Source organism: Podarcis tiliguerta (genome assembly GCF_965153285.1).
Source record: "Podarcis tiliguerta genome assembly, chromosome: 13".
Lineage (NCBI taxonomy): Eukaryota > Metazoa > Chordata > Lepidosauria > Squamata > Lacertidae > Podarcis > Podarcis tiliguerta.
The window spans coordinates 34,889,719-34,904,246 of NC_139546.1; the positions used below are offsets into that span (position 1 = coordinate 34,889,719).

The 14,528-nt window shown below is 48.4% G+C and overlaps 1 protein-coding gene across 2 annotated transcripts in view; it reads left to right on the forward strand.

Moving 5' to 3' along the window:
* Positions 1–1,153: 1,153 nt before the first annotated feature.
* TTYH1 (tweety family member 1) overlaps positions 1,154–14,528 on the forward strand; it is a 67,913-nt gene continuing 54,538 nt past the window's right edge. Inside the window, exon 1 of one of the 2 annotated variants that reach the window (XM_083411622.1) lies at positions 1,154–1,412. In XM_083411622.1, the coding sequence (XP_083267748.1) occupies positions 1,287–1,412 (126 nt within the window). In that variant the 5' untranslated portion in view covers positions 1,154–1,286. The remainder of the gene's footprint in view (positions 1,413–14,528) is intronic. The other variant, XM_083411623.1, reaches the window with a different exon arrangement.

The following is a 14,528-nucleotide window of genomic DNA, read 5'->3' on the forward strand; positions in this document are numbered from 1 at the left end:
TCACTCATTCATAAATTGTCTAGAGTTGCAGATGAAGAATGAGGCAGCCAAGTTTGCCGACGACACCAAATTATTTGTGGTGGTGAAATCAAAAAGTAGTTGTAAGGCACGGCAAAAGGATCCCTCCAAGCTGAGTGAATGGGTATCAAAATGGCAAATGAAGTTCAATGTAAGCAAGTGTGAAGGGATGCATATTGAGGCAAATAATAATAATAATCCTAACTTTGCATACACACCAATAGGATCTGGTACCTAACGAGGAATGAGATCTTGGGGTTGTGGTGGATAGCTCAATGAAGGAGCCAGCCGTATGGCAGCTATGAAAAGCATGAATTCCACGTTTCAGATCATTAGGAAAGACATTGAAAATAAAACCCCGTATCACACTGCCCTTATACAAATCTAGGGTGCTACACCACTTTTGGAACATAGTGTTCAGTTCTAGCTTGCTACACCTCGAAAAGGATACTGTAGAGCTGGAAAAGTTTCAGGAAAAGGTAACCAAAATCACCAAGGGATTGCAGCAATTTCCCCTGAGGAAATGTTACAACCTTTGGGGCTTTTCCTGCTGCTACATCCCAGGCAACAACAGCAGCAATATGGAGGGAATAATGTTATGCTTATAGCAGCAACTACTTTCTGGTTGCCTCCCCGCCCCCAAATAATAATAATAATAATAATAATAATAGTGCGGGAAGATCCCTGCAATGATTGAAGCAACTGGCTGTTTGTGAGGATTCCTGGCCATTCAGAAAAACGAGTTGAAATCACTGCAGGTGTAAGGATTTTTACGCAGGGTTTCTTCCTAGCCCGCTCCACATATTTCAATTGGTCCCCGCAAGTATATTTTGTAGAAAATTGGGGAGGCTGGAAGCGATTGCGAAGTTTTAGAAGTTGCTTTCCTAGTGCGTTTTCTCCCACTCTGCATCCGCTTTAAATCTGATCAGCGATGCCTTGTGTAGAGAGACAGATCCACTTGGGGGAGCTATTAGTCTCTTTGACAGGTCGGGCGAGACAAGGGCTGATTTAAATCACGGTGACGGGATCAGCGCTCGCTAGATGGCGCTGCTCCTCCCCCTGTCCTCTTCCCCCACCACCTAGCCCTCCCCCCCTTTATTTCCCCAACCATCACTCCCCCCTCCCCAATATCCCGCGCGGATAAGCCCTGATGTTCTGCACTGCCTCCCTGCACATCATTCCCCGACATCCATCCTTGTGCCAGCATGGGGGGCCGGCGACCAGCGCGGTGAGCGGGGTTGGGGTTGTGGGCGCCCCGCGTCGGAGGGATGGGGTCCCCCCAGGGGTATCGAGCTTCGTGGTGGACGTTCCTCTTGCACCAGGCGCCGCACATCAACTTCCAGTTTGAAGCCGTGGGGAGCGAATTTGCCCCGGAGGACTGGGGGTACCAGCAGGTGAGCGTCACGATGATGCCCAGAGTGGGCATGGGGTTTGCAGGATCATCTATGGGGTCAGCGAGCCAGGCAGAAATCAGGCAGGGCTGTGGGAAAGATGAAGTGAATGAGAGAGGCGAGAGAAGGAGGAAGGGGGCAGGGGGCGGCGGGAGGAGAAGGTGAGGGGAGAGAGGGAGAGGTGGGGGTGGAAAAGAGGGGAATGGAAAGGGCTTTTGAATGCGCGGGATTAAGATGTGCGCCCATAGAATTAAAATGCGTGCGCGCAGGCAGAGCTATTTGGATGGAGGGAGGGAGGGATGGATGGAGGAGCAATCAGGATGGGATGGCAAAGATTAAGGGTGGGAAACAAGGGGGAAGCAAGACGGATGGGGAAGGAAATCAGAGTGCAAAGATGTGGTCCAAAGAAGAGGAATACCTGGATGGAGAAAATGAGAAGAGTTGAGGGAGAAAGTGAGCAGCGGATAATACAATGCTAAAGAAGGGAGAGAAAAGAGCAGAATGGGGGTGAAAGGGGGACTTGTGGGAAAGGGAAGGAGAGGTGAGGAGAGGTAATGGGGCAGCTAGTGAGAGGGGGGTGGGCTGGAGGAGAGGGGGAGGAAAGATGGGGGAGGGAGGGAGGGAAACTGACAGGATGCTCTGGGAAAGATGGAGGACCAGATCGAGAGATAAGGGAAGAAGGATGGGGCTGGAAATGCACACAGAGCGAAAGAAGAGGATAAAATGTGGGACAGGATGAGACAGATGCCAGGGAGGGAGGGCTAAGGAGGTCCAAGGAGCATCTCTCATGTGTCAAGCTTTGAAGTCAAGGAGGAGCCATCAGTGGTCCAGGTGTGTGTGTTGAGGTTGCATCCGTGGAGAGAGTCGCCTGCCTCAGATTTCTGCAGCCCCTTGTCATAGCTGATGAGGCTCAGCAGCCTCTTCCCGTGTGCAGTGTGTCTTATCTGGGGCGACTCACTTAGGACTCTCCTTCTACAAACAGAGAGACCCGACTGGCTCAGAGAGAGAGAGAGAGAGAAAGAGAGTGCACTTGTGTAGTGGCATGTAATGTGCGAACCAGCTGCACACGGATACGGCCCCAACAGCCGTTCTTTGCGGTTGCATCCGCCCAAAAATGAACGGTTGCGTGAAAATGAAAGGCAGCTGATTTATCTGCATTATTAGCCTGGTTCACACGTTTATGCCTCCCCCTCGCTACACAAGCGAAGGCGCATGAGTGCAGCTGAGGACATGTTGAGCTTGTACTGTGCGCAGATCAGCTCTGTGGCTGTGTAGATGCCGGCCTCTGCCTCTGCGTTCCTAATCCCACTTCATCTATTCCTCAAACCAACATTTTATTTCTCAGTCTTTTGCGTCTTAATTTCAACACAAATTGGAGCACACCCAATATTAATTTAGGAGTGTGGGATGCTGCTTATGTCGTGCAGGCCAGGTTTTCCCAATGGGTGCCCTCCAGATTCCCTCCCCCCCCCCGGACTACAACTCCCATCAGCCTCAGCATGGCCAATGGGCAGGGGTGATGGGTGCTGCAATCTAAAACATCTGGAGAACACCAGGTTCAGAAGGCTTGCCTAAACGGGCAGTGGAAAGTCTTTCTTTCCTATTATCTGCTACTGCAGATCCTTTTAATTGAAAATGCCAAGGCTGAGGTTGGGGCCTTCTGCATACAGAAAGGCTGTGTATACAACATAGATTTAAAACACACACAAGCATACACACATACACACATAGAAATCCTTTGAGCTGTAGTTTACCCTTCACAGAACTATAATTCCTGGCACCCTTAGGAAACTACAGTTCCTGGGATTCTGGCAGGTGGGGATGCTTTCAATGTATGTTGTGCATGTACTCTTGTCACTGAGGCCCCCATCTCTACTACGTGTTCAAAGCAGGATAATGCCACTTTAAACCGCCATGGATTCCACCCAAAGAATCCTGGGAGCTGAGAACAGAGCTGCAGTTCTCAGAGTGGTTTAACAGTCCATTCGTATTCCCAGGGAACTCTGGGAGAGGAGCAGGGGGTCTCCTAGCAACTCTCTGCACCCTTAGCAAACTACAAATCCCAAGATTCTTTGGGGGGGAAGCCATGACTGTTCAAAGTGGTAGTGCAGTTAAATGTACCGTGCAAATGGGGCCTTCTTAGGCTGTGGTCCATACAATTTGAAATTAAATTGTAAACTTTGGTCAACCCCAACATGCTAACTTCTCTGTAAAATCTAGTTGCTCCTTCAGTCACCTCTGCGGATTTCTCTTATGTGTTTTCTTTCCCCCTAGCTGGGAAGGAAAGTGTAAAAAGAGAGAAGTAGAACATTTATCTGTCCTTTTATCTAAGACATGAACAGCCTCATTCTTAACCTGAGCCACAAAAGCTAGCTTGCCAAATTTACCAAACGGGGATTTGGGCACAAACCACTGTGGACAATATGACTAGCTGATGCTGCTTTGCCAATTGCATCCTGCCTAACCCAATTTATCAGATTGTACCTTGTGGAACTAACCACCACATGATTTGGATGCCGCAAAAGAAATCTGGTGTATTATTTTGGAAGAGTAGAATCTCCAAAACTACACTAGTAAATACCAAAACGAACAAAGTCAAAGAGGGAATGTCTAGGAACCTAGGGAGCTGCCTTCTTCTGCATCAGACCATTGGTCCATCTATCTTAGTATTGTCCACACTGACTGACAGCAGTTCTCCATTTTTTCAGCCAGGGGGTCTACTCCCTACCTGGAGACAGCAGGGATTGAACCTGGGCCTTTCTGCATGCACTCTTGATCACCCAGTGCACTCAGATGACTTGCACTGCACCACCCAAAGAGACATGACTGGGATATAAGAAAGAGCCTTCATCCTTAGCAGAAGAACCTTAATAGCAACAACAAATGGTCCCTTGTCTCCCTAGAGACTAACACATTTTATTATGGCATACGGCTTCATGGACTAGAGCCCAGTCCATCAGATGTTGGATCTGATTAAGTGTCCTGTAGTCCTACAACAGCTAATGCTGTAATAAAACATAAAAAGCAACATTAGCCATCTTGGTTCATCAGGTGGGGGGAGGGGGAAATCCAACAATCCATATTGGGCAATACTTTTTTGTTAGGACCAACCAAATGTTATGAAACAGTGGCAAGGGTTCAAGTTCTCCAGAGCGCTCCTCAGGCAAGATGCTCCATAGCAAAGCAGGGGGCAAGGAGGGTTGAGCAAAAAAATTAGGTTGTATGTTGTGGTAGTTAAAATGTGTTAGACTGTGTGCACGCCATACATTTAAAGCACATTTCCTCCTCCAGCCCCCCATGCTTCTGATGTGCTTTAAAAGGTATGCTGTGTACACAGCCTTAGTCTTGCACTAAAACAGAGTAACACGGTTAACTCTCTGGATATTGTTAATGAAAAGAGATTGCCCCAATTCGGCTTCTCTGAGGGGTCTTTGCCGTGTCTTCTGAATTCCATCGGTGGTCTAGCTTAGGCCAGCCGCTTCGCTTCAACGGTGCTGGATTTCAACAGATGCTTTAAAAACAACAATGTGGGCAATTGTTGAATAAATGACACAGTCGTTGCTCATTCTCCTGGTGTGTCAGTCAGGGAGTCAGGTCTGCCTTGGCAATGCCTCGTGTGCATTCTGTAATCTTCCCACAACAGCCAATGCTGTTTCAAGTGCTCATTGAGTCCCTGAAGGACCCCCCTATGGTCCATCCCACTTTGGAACGGAGCTGCGCTCTCAGTGTGAGCACAACATCTCACAGCAATTAGTTCTCCTGCCCCATCGGTGAAAGAGTCAGAGAGACATTGTGAGGTGGACCATGGGAGGCCCTCCGTGGGGTGAGGCCTGGTGCATTTTTGGCACTGTGGTTGTTTTGTACCAAATTTTCCCAGCATTGAGTTGCAGGAGCCACCTGTAGATTTGGGTGAAATTCATAATGTTTAAAGGAGACTAGAAAACATGGCCCTCAGATAAGCATGATGCCAGCCTTGCAGGCTGTTCCTAACCTGTCTCCTAAACCAAATACTTGTGTCGTTGAGTGGCAAATAAACTCACTCGCTGGACCCCTGCAAAGAGTCTTTGAATGGAAGAGTTCTCATTTCCATTCAAAGCACTGGGACTGTTGTTGCCTGGCCCAAATGGGATGGGTGGTGGCAGGCTCAGGGAGCGACCTCGATGGGAACAGAAAGTTCTTAGGAAGTTCTGAGCTGTGGCTCAGTGGCAGAGCACATGCTGTGAATGCAGAAGTTCCTGTTGTTCCTACAAGACTGGTCTGCTTGACAAAGGAGAGCCCTATTGTGAATCCACACATTATGCGGAATCAGGACATTCACAGCCAGTTCGCTCCACTGCGTTCAGTGTGAGGCCTGCTCTATCCAGGCAGAATCCAGCTCCTGTTGCTCTGTCCCAGCTTCTGCCAACCTAGCAGTTTGAAAGCACACCAGTGCAAGTAGATAGATAGGTACTGCTGCGGCGGGAAGGTAAACAGTGTTTCCGTGCACTTTGGCTCTAATCATGGTTCTCTGTGAGCCAGAAGCAGTTCAATCATACTGGTCACATGACCCAGAAAGCTGTCTGTTGGCAAATGCTGGCTCCCTTGGCCTGAAAGCGAGATGAGCGCCACACTGCATAGTCACCTTTGACTGGACTTAACTGTCCAGGGGTCCTTTACATTTTACCTTACCTTACCTTACCCAGGCAGAAGACAAAGGTGATACGAACCCTGCGGTGGTAGAGCAGACTGTTATGATCACAGGTTGTGTACACACTATACCTTTAAAGCACATGTGAAACACACTGTTTCCCTCAAAGAATCCTGGGCTTTGTAGTTTACCCCCTCACAGTTACCATTCCCAGGAACCAATAATAATAGATTGCAGTGCCCATAATTCTTTCAGGGCAAGAATGTGCTTCAAAGGTGCTTCAAAGGTACAGTGTCTATACAGCTTCAGGCTGCAGCTATGGACACCTGTTTTGAATGCTCCCCCTTGTTTTGTTTTGTTTTGAAAATCCTGCTACTAAGAATTATACACATAACCCAGCACATTCCCTGTCAGGGTGGTTTCTGTGTGTGGAGAGTTTTCAAAAATATAATCGTCTACCACCACCCATCATGGGATTTGAAGTGGTACAGTCAAATCCTCAGATCTATACCACTTCATTCTACTTCCTGTGTAGTGTTGACTATGCCTGACTCACTCCAAAGCAGAGGAATCGACTCCTGTGGCCGAGGTCCCTTCAGACCCCCATAAAGTATTTGAGGGTGGCACACCTTGCCAAACTTGATGGGCATTGCCATTCAATTGTGTGTGTGTGTGTCTTGTGATCCATTATGTGGGGCAGAGCTTACCTCCCGCCACCAATATTTTATTCAAGTTGGCACCCCTGCTCCAAAGAAAGTGTGCATAGGATTGTAGCCTAAGATGGCGGGGTTCTGGACTGTACCACTTCAGATTACAGGTTGTGAAGAATTGTGTTTGTGATTGCTTCCCTTGTGTTTAAAAATGGGGGTGGGGGGGTTCCCTACATGTTGCAAAGTGGTACATTAAGGAAAGGGTTATGCCTTATTCCCTTAAGTCTGGGTTTTGTCACCTTGTATTTTGTCGTCAAACTGAATTTCATCACACGGCCACACACAGAATTGAGTTTCACCACAGAATCCAAGTCCCGTCACAAAATCCCTCCTTTTTTCCACCCTGCCTGGTTTCCTAAAAAGGAACACCAGCTGCTACCAAAGAGAGAGAAAGGGGGGGGGGAATCCCTTGTACTCTGAGACCAACGCGAAGTGCTGTGATTAAGCGGGCTCATGCAAATCTATTTCATTTGATTCAATTAGAGAATTTGGGTTTTCTGGTCACATAAAATGTAGGACGCCCTTCTTGACACCCTCCCTTCATAACCTCCTTTTAGAAATGCGGTTCAGACAGATCTCCACAAGGCTCTCCTTCTTCTCCCATGCTGCGAGCCTTTTCTTTCTTTCTTTCCTTTTTTTTTACAGCTTTTCTTTTTTAAACACTCCTCTCCCTGAACATCCTTTTAAAGATGTGAATGCGAAAAACCCGGCACGGTATAAATAATTTATCTTTTATATAGCTCTTACTCCTGGCACTTCTTCACAGTTCTCATCTCTGCCCTGCCTATTTCACCGTTTCTCTGCGAAGAAGAGCTCTCGCAGCCTTAATATATGCCCCATTGTGGCACTGCCAAGGTGTGGGTGCAGCCTTTCTTTCACTTACCTCTCTCGCTGAGCCCCCAGGGAGAGGCACCAGGCAGGGCTGGCGTCAGTGCCCAACATTGCTGGGCGGTTGTCGGGGCCCAAGGTGATGCCTGTCTGGCCCTCTCCCCTTTTATGGCATTCCAGTGAGCACTGCTCCAACTTGGAGCCACCATTTAAATTGCATTCAAATCCCTGGAGCGCCCCCAACACAGACGCAAGAGGAGCTCTGCTGAATCAGACCTAAGGGCTCTATAACCCAGCAACCCATTTCGCAGATTGGCCAACCAGGTGCCCACGGGAAGCTCACGTGCAAGACAGGAGGGCAATAGCCCTTTCTGCTGGTGTTCCCCAGCAACTGTGACCCCCGCCATACACACGACACCTTTAAAGCAGATTCAAATCGCATCCCACCCCCATGAAAGAATCCTGGGGACCCCAAGTTTCCCCATACAGGGCTATAATACCCAGGATATTGACAAACTACAGTTCCCATGAATTTGGGGAGGGTAAAGGTAAAGGGACCCCTGACCATGAGGTCCAGTCGTGACCGACTCTGGGGTTGCGGCGCTCATCTCGCTTTATTGGCCAAGGGAGCCGGCGTACAGCTTCCGGGTCATGTGGCCAGCATGACTAAGCCGCTTCTGGCAAACCAGAGCAGCGCACGGAAACACCGTTTACCTTCCCACCAGAGCGGTAGCTATTTATCTACTTGCACTTTGACGTGCTTTTGAGCTGCTAGGTTGGCAGGAGCAGGGACCGAGCAACAGGAGCTCACCCCGTCGCGGGGTTTCGAACCGCCAACCTTCTGATTGGCAAGTCCTAGGCTCTGTGGTTTAACCTACAGTGAGGGTAGGATGTGCTTTGAATGTGCTTTAAAGGTATAGTAGGTATACTCACACTCACCAGCCCTACTGAAGAGGCTGCTCATGAGGACGGAGGAACCAGTGGCGTAGCGTGGGGGGTGCAGGGGGGCCGGCCGCACCGGGCGCAACATCTGGGGGGGGGGCGCACTCGCAGCTCTCTGCCCCTACCTGGCTCACTCACTCTCTCTCACTGCAGTGCTGGCTGTGCGAATCCGATCCGAGCCGCTGGGTCGCTGCCCACTGTGGAGGGGAGGGTGCCAGGCGTGCGGTGCGGTGCGGAGAGAGAGCGAGGGACTATCTGGGGGAGGGACAGTGCAGCGGGGGGGGGCGGAAATTACTTGCCTTGCCCCGGGTTAGGGGGTGCAAATTACTTGCCTTGCCCCGGGTACTGACAACCCACGCTACGCCACTGGGAGGAACATCACCCAGCTATTGCTTTATTGCTTTAATATGCTGTACACCGCTTTGAGGTTTTTAGTAAAAGTATAAAGTGGCAAATAAATAAATAAATAAAGCAGCCTCTTAAGTCTCACCCAAAGAAGAGAAAGGCATCACTCAGACCCTCCAAGTGTCCCTGTTTTCCAGGGATAACCCCGGATTAACAGCAGCTGTCCCAGTTTCTGGCTTGATCCTCCCAGAATGTCCCACTTTTCCTTAGGATGTCCCTATTTTCATCGGAGAAATGTTGGAAGGTATGGAGTTATGCGGCCCCTGAGCCAAGGAGATAAGCAACCTTTAGAAGACATCTGAAGGCAGCCCAGTCAGATGGTTGGGGTATAAATAATAAAATCATCGGAGAAATGTTGGAGTGTATACATCACTTAAAAAAAAAAAAGAATACAAAGGATTTGTCTGTACACAGATCTGTATAAGCTAATTTATATGTCTGGGTGCAAAATGTAGAAATAATACTGGAAGAAGTATAAAGCCATCGTGAATGGTAGCCACCGCGAGCCAAATCTGCCACAAATTCATCTAATCCCATTTTAAATCTGTCCAAGTGGGTGGCTGTCATGGCAAAAAAACCCAACCACCTGCACAGCCCAGAACTTCCATGAATGTAAGTACCTCAAATAGCAAAAGACCGTACAAACATAAAATGATCAAACTCTCATGTCATAACAGATTACGGAAGCAAATTCCACAAAAATACCGGGCATTTGTGTCACCATTTAAATTCCCCACAATGCCCCAAAGCGCCTTCACATCACACAAGTTCAGCTCTAGTTAGCCTTCATTTCTGCAGGCAAATGTAGGTGGGAAAGCTGTTGTTTTGTTACAGCTAGCTGCTAAAAAATCAGGTCAGGAATCCTTGCCAATCTACTGCAACATCGCTCAGAGATCTATTGGCAGATCCCAACCTGCCTTCTGCCTGCTGTAAACGAGAGGTGGTGGCAGACTTTGAGCCTGGGGGACAAAAGTGCCCCCCTCCCAGGCTCTGTGGCCCTCAGGACTCAAGCCAGACCCTTCCTCAAGCGCCTTAAACTGTGATAATGCCTCTTACTTGGGCGACATCCACACCACAGAGCTTTCCCCCTAGAGAGCAACAATTCCCAGTACCCTTAACAAACTGGGTTCTTGTTCTGGGGTGGGAGGGCAGAAGCCCTGTGCTTTGAATGTACGATGTGAGTGTGACCTTGCTTACCTGCATGGAGGATGAAGAGGTTTCTCTGTGTAAGGAACTCTGGTTTTTGTGTGGCTGGAGTACAGCCTACACGGTACAAGACTGGCATCTGTTGCCTGCCCACTTTGTTCCCCTGGCACTGCCCACCACTGTTTTCAAGCCCCAGGAAATTGCTCACAAATGAATACGGAAAATATGGGGAAAAAACAACACCACATTTCCCCACCTCTGCTCTAAACCATATTTAAAGGCAGAAAGGGAGACTCCTCTCCTCTTTGTCTCACATGACACCCCCTTGAAATCATACCCTCCCCCCTTCTTTTATTCCTCTGTTGGTGGTTAGATCATAGAGTAGAATCATAGAGTTGGAAGGGACTCTGAGGGTCATCCAGTCCAACAATGCAGGAATCTCAGCTAAAGCATCCATGACATAGAATCATAGATGTATAGTTACAAACCACATGCCCTAAGCCCACCCCTTCTATCTCCTTCTGGCTTCCTCTCCAGCTTGTGGCAGCGCCAGATCACTGGCCTCCATTGCAGGAACCACTGCCCACTTCCTCTCACACACCCTGAGCCATATATAGAGAGAAAGGGACACGGGTGGCACTGTGGTCTAAACCACTAAGCCTATTGGGCATGCTGATTGGAAGGTTGGCGGTTCGAATCCCCACAATGGGGTGAGCTCCCGTTGCTCTGTCCCAGCTCCGGCCACCTAGCAGTTTGAAAGCACACCAGTGCAAGTAGATAAAGAGGTACTGCTGCAGCGGGAAGGTAAACGGTGTTTCCGTGTGCTGTGGTTTCCGTCACAGTGTTCCGTTGCTCCAGAAGCGGCTTAGTCATGCTGGCCACATAACCTGGAAAGCTGTCTGTGGACAAACACCGGCTCCCTCGGCCTGAAAGCGAGATGAGGACCACAACCCCATAGTTGCCTTTGACTGGACTTAGCCATCCAGTCATCCTTTTTACCTATATATATATAGATAGATAGAGAGAGAGAGAGAGTTGTACACCACCAGCCATCAACCACCAACCACCAACCACCGCAATTTGTGTACAATTGTGTATAAACAAACTAAACAGATAAAACTGCCAGATTAAATTATAAATTATACACAGCCTTACTTGCCAGTGGCACCACCAGATTTGGCAGGCCCAGGATGCACTGTATTACTTACAGTATGTACTGGATCTTCCTCCAGATTTGGCAGCATGTCACGTTTTGGGGGGGGAAATGCAAAGCATCGTTGGAATGGAATAATGAAACCGAACATATTTATAGCATCTGAGCGTGGAAGTGTGCATTTGGGGTTGCATAAGCACGTGTTGATGTGCATTTTGAGAGAGAAAGGGGAGGAACAGCTGGTTTTGGACTCCTCCAATCCCCACTGGACAGTATCTGAGGCTGTTCTCCCACACACCTGTTCATAGATTGCTTCTTCAGGTTCTGATCTTTACCTGGCTCTTGAAGGACTGCTTGAAACCAGAAGAGCATCCCATACTGCTTCTACTTTGAATGTTAATTACTCCCATAGGAATGACATCGTTTTCCAGCGCAGGCACCCCATGTGATGAAATCATTGCTCGTGGGTCGCTAGTAGAACCTAGATGCATTCTCCAGGGCTGCTTCTCTCCCTCCCTGTCCATCTGTATTGCCAACATTAAGGCTTCAAGCACCGTTGCACAGATAGCCAAAACAGTATCTCCCACATACCAGAGGGAGGTACAGTGGTACCTCGGGTTAAGAACTTAATTCGTTGCAGAGGTCCGTTCTTAACCTGAAACGATTCTTAACCTGAGGCGTGCTTTCGCTAATGGGGCCTCCTGCTGCTGCTGCGCCGCTGGCATGTGATTTCCATTCTTATCCTGGGGCAAAGTTCTTAACCTGGAGCAACCACTTCCTGGTTAGCAGAGTTTGTAACCCAAAGCATCTGTAACCTGAAGCGTCTGTAACCCGAGGTACCACTGTATTCAACAGTGGAACTCCCAAGGTCTGCAGCAATACAAAATTTTTTTGGGGGGGTAACCCCCACATAGGGGACCTCTAAAACAACCCTATGAGGGCTGAGCATGCTCAGTGGCCACAGAATGCTGAGTGACTGTTGCGGGTGGGAACTGTGAACCAGGAGGGAGAGGACACAGAATGGAGCAATTGAACTGGAACACTCCACACGCTGCAACATTGTGTTGTAGTTCCCGCTTGAAGTATGCCAGTAGTGAAAGTTTGCAGGTAGCATGTACGGTAGTCCACAGCAGGGGTGGAGAAAAATAAGACTGTAGGCCACTCCCGGACCATGTGTCAGTGTCTAATCGACCCCCACATGCACACCTCCTGGCTGCTAGGAGCTTTGCAAACAATTATGCATGGGGTGGATCTTGAGTTGCATTCACATGGTAGCTTATTCCATTTTCATGACATTTCCCTATTAATTTCCACATCATACCTGTGCTTTCACATAATGTAAAAGCCACTTCTGGAACTATATAGTTGAACTGGATTGGAACGTAGTGTAAATATAACATCCCTTTCCATATTTTTTGCAAACATTTTTTTTCCTGGAAGAAAATATCATGGAAACTTGCCCTATATTCCTCTATAGCACAAGAAGTGCTTTCTGTTGTGTGAATACTCAAATATAATGCGGAGCTTAACAATTAAGAGAAAGGTCTGGAAAGGTCCTGTGAATTCAGCCTTGGTGGGACCAAGTAAGGCATTTGCATTCTTAAAGAGTAGTGGATACTCAAGATCACTTAGCGCAGATTAGTTAACTGTTCAAAGATCCTGAGTGTCCACTCTTGCTTTGCAATCTAAAGCACATTAGTGGACCATCAGAATTCTGGAAGGCAATGCTGATCGTACAACAAGGCTGGGGTTAAATCATCTCTAGTTTTAAGCAGTACAATCCTGCCTCCACTTTCTCATGCTTAAAAATCAGAGGGACTTGCATGTATTTGGGTGCTCAGCTGCAGTCTTATGGACCACTCCTATCTGTGTTTACTGAGAGCTATGTCCCATTAAATTCCATGGGGCTTCTTTCCGTTTAAGTATATTTATATTTAGGAGTGCAGCCATAGTGTGTGTTTGTGGGCAGAATATACTGATTCTTAATAGTGGTAGATACTGGGAAAGTGCAGATTGTCAGAAGACTGTGTGATCTGCATTGTGCAGCTTCTCAGCAGGAAGTATTCAGAAATGTGGCATTAATAGAAGCTTCTTGTGCAGGGTTGGCCCACCCGTGAGGCAAGGTGAGGCAACCACCTCAGGTGGCAGGATCCACAGGGACAGCGGGCCCCAGTGCATATCTTTATTTGCCCCTTGTTCCTTATGTAGAACTTCACTTACCCCTTCTTCCCTGGTGGGGAGGGGGCACCATTTCGTGGTTTGCCTCAGGTGCCAAAATGCCTTGGGCCGGCCTTGTTTTTGTGGGAGGGGAAAGGCCTTGCCAAATCTTCCTGCTCAGAGGAGAGGTTCAAGAAAAAAAGAAGGGGGAAAAAAGAAGGCTCCCAGTCTTAATATTTTTTGTATGGTCCCAAGTATCATTTTCAGGTATATATATGGAGTGGACTCCATTCTAGATTTGTGTTGGGTTTACTCCTTAGTTTCTTCTTCTTCTGAAGATCCCACAAGACAGTAGAGGTTTAGAATCAGAGTTCTCCTTCTCCTAGATGGGCTACTTTCCCAAGGCTGATGAGCCCCACCTGCCCCTCAATTCACCCTGTGCAGGAAGTGCCTTCTTGATTGTTGGGCCCACTATTGGTCTCATCTGCTTAATACGCTGCAGTCTTTGCTTGCATGCAGAAGTCCCTAATTTATCAAGGCTACCCTGACTAGGGACGCGGGCGGCGCTGTGGGTTAAACCACAGAGCCTAGGACTTGCTGATCAGAACTGTACATTCTGTGTAGCTTTAGGACATGTTGGGTGAGGACTGTAGCTCAGTGTTAGGACATCTACTTTGCGTCCTGAAAGCCCCAGGTTTCCATCCCAGGCACCTGCAGATGGGGATGGGAGAGACCTTGGACTGAAACCCCAGAGAGCTTCTGCCAGTCAGTATAGGCAATAATGAGCTAGATAGAGCAATGGCCTGACTCAGTTTAAGGCAGCTTGTTGTTGTTGTGAATTGTTTCATTTTATGGTTTTTAATGGGACGCGGGTGGCGCTGTGGGTTAAACCACAGAGCCTAGGACTTGCCGATCAGAAGGTCGGCGGTTCGAATCCCTGCGACAGGGTGAGCTCCCGTTGCTCGGTCCCTGCTCCTGCCAACCTAGCAGCTCAAAAGCACATCAAAGTGCAAGTAGATAAATAGGTACCGCTCTGGCGGGAAGGTAAACGGTGTTTCCGTGCACTGCTCTGGTTCACCAGAAGTGGCTTAGTCATGCTGGCCACATGACCCGGAAGCTGTACGCCGGCTCCCTTGGCCAATAAAGCGAGA